At 41.7% G+C, this 6591-nt stretch overlaps 1 protein-coding gene across 1 annotated transcript; it reads left to right on the top strand.

The window, feature by feature from the left end:
- The first annotated feature begins 344 nt into the window (after window positions 1–344).
- On the top strand, window positions 345–792 carry LOC132224316 (bis(5'-nucleosyl)-tetraphosphatase [asymmetrical]-like). Its single transcript, XM_059679435.1, has one exon. It carries the CDS (start codon window positions 376–378, stop codon window positions 790–792), a length of 417 nt encoding a protein of 138 aa, XP_059535418.1. The 5' UTR covers window positions 345–375.
- The last annotated feature ends 5799 nt before the right edge of the window (window positions 793–6591 follow it).

The raw sequence follows: 6591 nt of genomic DNA, 5'->3' as shown, positions 1-6591 counted from the left end.
TTAGCTTCCAGTTAAGCCATCCCAGCTGACACCAATGAAACAAAGGTCAGACTACCTTGCCCATTGGTGTGAGCAGGATCAATGTTGTTTTAAGCCACTATGTTTAGGGTGATTTGTTACATTGCAATAGATTATCAGAACACAGATTATGGGCAGCTGGCCAATAGGTGGAGGAAATCTTTTGGGGCAGGCTGTTCCATGTATTGACAAGTACATCATACAAGTGGTAACTGGTCCTATCCATATATAGGGCTGGCCTTTGGCTGAACTATGGAATGAACTTGTTATGAGATATGGTTATTAAGTCTAATGATTTAGTCTTAAATAAATCACAAAGGCCTCCTTCCTCCTTCTGCTTGGGTTCTCAAACAGACCATGGCCCTGAGAGCATGTGGCTTGATCATCTTCCGAAGATGCCTCATTCCTAAGATGAACAATACTGCAGTTGAGTTTTTACTGCTGCAGGCATCAGATGGAATTCATCACTGGAGTCCTCCTAAAGGCCATGTCAAACCAGGAGAAAATGAATTGGAAACAGCCCTGCAGAAGACTCAGGAGGAAGCAGGCCTAAAAGCAAGCCAGCTGACCATGATTGAGGGGTTCAGAAGGGAGCTCAATTATATGGTCAGGGAGAAGCCTAAAACAGCCATATACTGGTTGGCAGAGGTGAAGGACTATGACATGGAGATCCACCTTTCCCATGAGCACCAAGCTTACTGCTCCCTGGGGCTGGATGAGGCCTGCCAATTGGTACAATTCAAAGGGATGAAGGCAGTGCTCCAAGGACACTAGTTTTTCTGCTCCACAGTGGCCTGAGCTGACTGAAACAGAGTCATTCACCTCAGTAGGATTCTTGAGGGCCGTCTGAGATGAATCCACCTTCAGCTCTGGGGACAGTTGTGCTGGTCTTTGGCTCATCATTGCAAAGAGCAGATAGGTTAGTAAGAGGAGAGCAAACAAAAATCTTAGCTGGGCAGAAAGGAAGGCAAAGGAGAGTTAAAAAAAAAAAACTACATCCTTGTACTTAATAAACCCAAAGCAGCTTATCTGTCTTTAAAAAAAACAAACAAGCAAACAAAAATAAACCACAAACACAAAATGTTTTTGATAAAAATAGTTGAACAGCATTATACTAAATATTGATTCCCTCCCTGCTAAATCTATTGCTCCCCCATACCCCATATATCAGAAATGATCATGTTTCATCCAGTTACTCAAGGAAAACATGTAGGGGTCATCTGTGAATCTTCCCTTTCTCTGACTCCTCACATCCAGTTCATTAGAAAGTTCTGTTGGCTCTATCTTCAAAATATTCTAAATATGTTCTCTTCTCCATCCCTACTGTCACTCCTCTAGTCCAAACTATCCTTTTGTCTTATTTGGACTAATTTGAAGTAGACATAAACTTATGTGCCTTTTCAGATTATTTTCCAAACTGCTTCCCATTTCCATATTATGCTGCTGCCATTCCATTTTTGGCATCCTGCGTGAGCTTTCAGAGCTACAAGGTAGTCTGAGTTGAAACTCTGAACCTGCATGACCTCAGTGTTTCCTAAACTATGACCATGACTACCAAGTTATCACTCCATTTCCACACTTGGATAAAATGCCATACCATGGGCATGGGATCTGGCTTTGTGAGAAGTTGCCAAGGGACCAAATGATGCAACCTGGAGGTAAAGAGTAGTCAGTATCTTGGGGTATGAAATTTAGTGGAAATGAGGAGGCATGAGGGAGCCAGGCAGATAAATTTCTTCCTTTCTTAACAACTCTGAAATGTTGTGTTTTCCTTTCAGCCATTCTGAGCAAACCTGGCAAATGGCCTTCAGTTTAATTCAGCCAAAGGCCAGTGGAGTAATGCATTCATGCATTACATTGTTTTATATCTTTCCTTGCCTCACTTAACCTTTTTTCATTATCCTTGTTGCCTTAGGTTTGCACAGCTCCCAAATGGTTAGTATGTGAATTTTTAACTCAAGCTCTGTTTTAGGAGATCCTGGCTAAGACATTTGATATTAGAAGTGGTTCTAGAAAATAGACTGTCAGGATGGGGTTCTAGAGTTGGATTGTTCACTTGTCTATAAGCATTAAGGACCCTATTGATGGTACTAAGTGAGTGGAAATAACCCCTGACATGAAATGGCATTGCAATTACTTGAGCTTTCATCTGTGGTATGTGGTATTGTATTGGTGTGATATGGAGCTGCAGGGCAAGATACGGGGAGGTCAAATGGCTGTGGCACTCAATCAATATACAATGTTATTTATAAGGATCTTGAAATAGAATGGTTGCTTTTGGCTGCAGTGGAAACTCTGGCTCTATGGAAGATTTGAAAGAGATCCTTATCTCCTGTAGTTGCAGGATAGACTTTACTAAAAATCAGGCTCAGGATCTGATAATAAGGGTGTCACAGATGGAAAAAAAAAAGACTAAATGTACAAACTTTTCAGGCCCATTTTTTCAAAAATCAGATAGGGGATGAGTGGAATGAGATGAGGAATGAGTCTTTGGGTGGATGAATCCAAGTATTATAAATCCTCTAGTTTCCTTGAATTTTTCTTGCTGGTAGAAGCTAGAATTTTTTTTTTTGCCAGAGGAGAATAGCTTCCATTTTCATGGAAAGCATGTCATGATTTCACCTGAAGCAGCTGCCTTACAAAAAGACATTTTTTCTCAAGATGCACTCCATCATTTTCATTACCTCCAGGTCAATAACCAGAATCACATCTCAGCACAGCTTGGATAGAGAAGTATACACCTTGCTTCAAAAATTTTTTATACTTATTAATAGGGAGACTTGAAAGCAGTTTACAATATCAAAAACACCATTTATGGGGAGAACCAAGATGGCGGCATAGGTTAACGCCGGAGTTTGCTGCTTTGAACAACTACTTCAAAAGTGAAACCAAAAAACGGAAGGGACATCACCCAGAACCACAGGAACGCTGGCTGAGTGGAAGTCCTACAACTAGGAGGAAAGAGAAACGCACACGGACACTCAGAGGAGGCGCAGTGCTGAAGTCAAATTCTGAGGTGCGGAGTGCGCGGAGCGGGCTGGCGGCGGAGGGCGCGGTTGTTGTTTTCAATCGGGAGGGAGTCGCAGACTCTGAGCTCCAGATCCGGGCGAGTCTTTAGGGACCCAGACTCAAACGGGAGAAGCGGGACTGTCTGGCTTCGGTCAGAGCGAGTGCAGCTTTCTCTCCGAGCTTTGCAGCAGGTGCTGGGACTCAGAGAGGCAGAGCCCCTGGGGACAGGACTGAGAGCCGCCATAACTGCTCTCTCCGGCCCACCCTGTTGATCCTGTGCGACCCGCCCTGCCCAAGCCCTGCACAGAGGCATTTGCTGGATAGCCTCAGGCAAAGGCTAGATTAGCACCTCCCTAGAGGACAGAAGTTCTCTCACTGCTGACACAGCTGATTCTCATAGCCACTTGGCCTGGAGTTCAAACCCTCCCTGGAATTAGCTACAACAATCAAGATTCAACTATAAGACTGCGAACAAAGACCACTAGGGGGTGCACCAAGGAAGCATAACAAAATGCGGAGACAAAGAAACAGGACAAAATTGTCAATGGAAGATATAGAGTTCAGAACCACACTTTTAAGGTCTCTCAAGAACTGTTTAGAAGCTGCCGATAAACTTAATGAGATCTACACGAAAACTAATAAGACCCTCGATCTTATATTGGGGAACCAAGTAGAAATTAAGCATACACGGACTGAAATAACGAATATTATACAGACGCCCGACAGCAGACCAAAGGAGCGCAAGAATCAAGTCAATGATTTGAAATGCGAGGAAGCAAAAAACATCCAACCGGAAAAGCAAAATGAAAAAAGAATCCAAAAATGCGAGGATAGTGTAAGGAGCCTCTGGGACAGCTTCAAGCGTACCAACATCAGAATTATAGGGGTGCCAGAAGATGAGAGAGAGCAAGATATTGAAAACCTATTTGAAGAAATAATGACAGAAAACTTCCCCCACCTGGTGAAAGAAATGGACTTACAGGTCCAAGAAGCGCGGAGAACCCCAAACAAAAGGAATCCAAAGAGGACCACACCAAGACACATCATCATTAAAATGCCAAGAGCAAAAGATAAAGAGAGAATCTTAAAAACAGCAAGAGAAAGAAACTCAGTTACCTACAAGGGAATACCCATACGACTGTCAGCTGATTTCTCAACAGAAACTTTGCAGGCCAGAAGGGAGTGGCAAGAAATATTCAAAGTGATGAATGCCAAGAACCTACAACCAAGATTACTTTATCCAGCAAAGCTATCATTCAGAATTGAAGGTCAGATAAAGAGCTTCACAGATAAGGAAAAGCTAAAGGAGTTCATCACCACCAAACCAGGATTATATGAAATGCTGAAAGGTATCCTTTAAGAAGAGGAAGAGGAAGAAAAAGGTAAAGATACAAATTATGAACAACAAATATGCATCTATCAACAAGTGAATCTAAGAATCAAGTGAATAAATAATCTGATGAACAGAATGAACTGTTGATTATAATAGAATCAGGGACATAGAAAGGGAATGGACTGACTATTCCTGGGGGGGAAAGGGGTGTGGGAGATGCGGGAAGAGACTGGACAAAAATCGTGCACCTATGGATGAGGACAGTGGGTGGGGAGTGAGGGCGGAGGGTGGGGCGGGAACTGGGAGGAGGGGAGTTATGGGGGGGAAAAAAAGAGGAACAAATGTAATAATCTGAACAATAAAGATTTAAAAAAAAAAGAAAAAAAAAGAAATGAATAAAACTAAAAAAAAAAAAAAAAAAAGACCGTAAAAAAAACACAAAAAACAAAAAAAAACACACCATTTATGTGCAAGAGGTAAGATATACACCAAAATCTATATTGCATGATTCCATTTAAATGACTTCCAGGAACAGAGGATACAAATCTATGGAGAAAGAAATAAGAAAGTAGTTGCCTCTGGGTATACATCAAGGGATTAACTGGACAGGGCAGGAGGGAAATTCTGGGGTGATGAAAATGTTGCATATGTTGTTTTGAGTGGTGGTTACATGGGTATGTATATATAACTGTCAAAAGTAAGATCTCTGTTTTTTGTATGTAAATTATATGTCAATTAAAAGTTAACAAGGAGTTCACCTTTATTTGGCAAGGACATGCTCACTTTCTTACCTCAGGTATTTGAACTCTCATACTTTCCATAATTATATCATATATAGGAAGCTTAAACATCTTTACACTCCACAGAATATCATACTGGCCCACCTTATTGATGAATATATTTACATTGTGAATTTCTACAGGTTTGGGAGTTGGGTACAAAACATCCTTTCTAAGGTAGAGGACAAAATACTGTACTTTGCACTTTCTACCACTAGGAAAGTAGTCCAGCATTCTTAGATCTTTTAGGATTTTGGATACAATACATGGGAATATTTCTCTGACCAATTTCAAGTGAGGACCAGGGCAAGAGAGGGCAGCAGGGCTATACCACAAGCTGATCTGCCTCCTGGACCATGTGATGATATTTCAGATCCAATGGTGCTAGAATAAGTCTCTGGCAAACCCCTAGGAAAGTCACAGTGAGGATAGATATCTGAGGTTCTGAAGAAAGGCCATGCCCTTGGAGGCAGAGAACTGTTCTGGTGTGCTAGTAGAATCTGAGTACCTGATCATAGGGCATGGTACCTAAGGATGAATGACAATATTGTCCCAAACTTAGTGGATTAAAGCACCACACATTTCTTATCCGTTTCCATGGGTCAGGAATCTGGTCCTGGCTTAGCTGAGTCCTCTGTTCAGGGTCTCACAAGAATGCTGTCAAGGTATTGGCTAGGGTACCTTATTTTTTGGAGCTCAGAGTCTGCTTTCAAGATCACATGGTTATTGGCAGAATCCAGTTCCTTTCAGTTGTAGGACTGAGGTCCCTGTTTCCTTGCTGGTTGCTGACCAGGGACCTCAGTCTCAGAGACTGATTATAGTTCCTTGCCATGTGGCACTCTCACAGGTCCTCTTATATTGTTGCAGTTTAGTTCTTTTATTTTAAAAATATTTTTATTGATTTTTAGAGAGAGTGGAAAGGAGAGGAGGAGAGAGAGAAACATCAATGTGAGAGCGGAACATTGATCGGTTGCCTCCTGCATGCCCCCTACTGGTGATAGAGACTGCAACCCAGGCATGTGCCCTGACTGGGAATGGAACCAGCAACCTTTTGGTGCATGGGACAGTGCCCAACCAACTGAGCCACACTAGCTAGGGCTTTTATTTTTATTTTTTTGATATACACATACATTGTAGAATAATTACCAAGATCAAGATAACACATCCATCATCTGACATACTTAATATAGTGAATTCTTTTTTTGTGAGAACACTTAAGATCTACTCTCAGCAACTTTTATGTACATAATACCATATTATTAACTAGCATCACTATGTAGTTTAGTTCTTAAAGGCCATCAGGAGACGCTCTCACTGCAGTCTGCCAAGATGGAGTCTTACATAATGTAATGTAATCACCACAGTGATTATCCCATCACTTTTTGCCATATTATGTTGGCTAGAAGCAAGTCACAGCTTCCACCTAAACTCAGGGGAGGGAACTATATAAGC

Source organism: Myotis daubentonii, chromosome X (assembly GCF_963259705.1).
Source record: "Myotis daubentonii chromosome X, mMyoDau2.1, whole genome shotgun sequence".
Lineage (NCBI taxonomy): Eukaryota > Metazoa > Chordata > Mammalia > Chiroptera > Vespertilionidae > Myotis > Myotis daubentonii.
This window is presented reverse-complemented; position numbering and strand designations above follow the sequence as displayed.

Coding starts and splice junctions, on each gene's coding strand:
- LOC132224316 (XM_059679435.1), top strand. CDS start 376: ATGGCCCTGAGAGCATGTGGCTTGATCATCTTCCGAAGATGCCTCATT.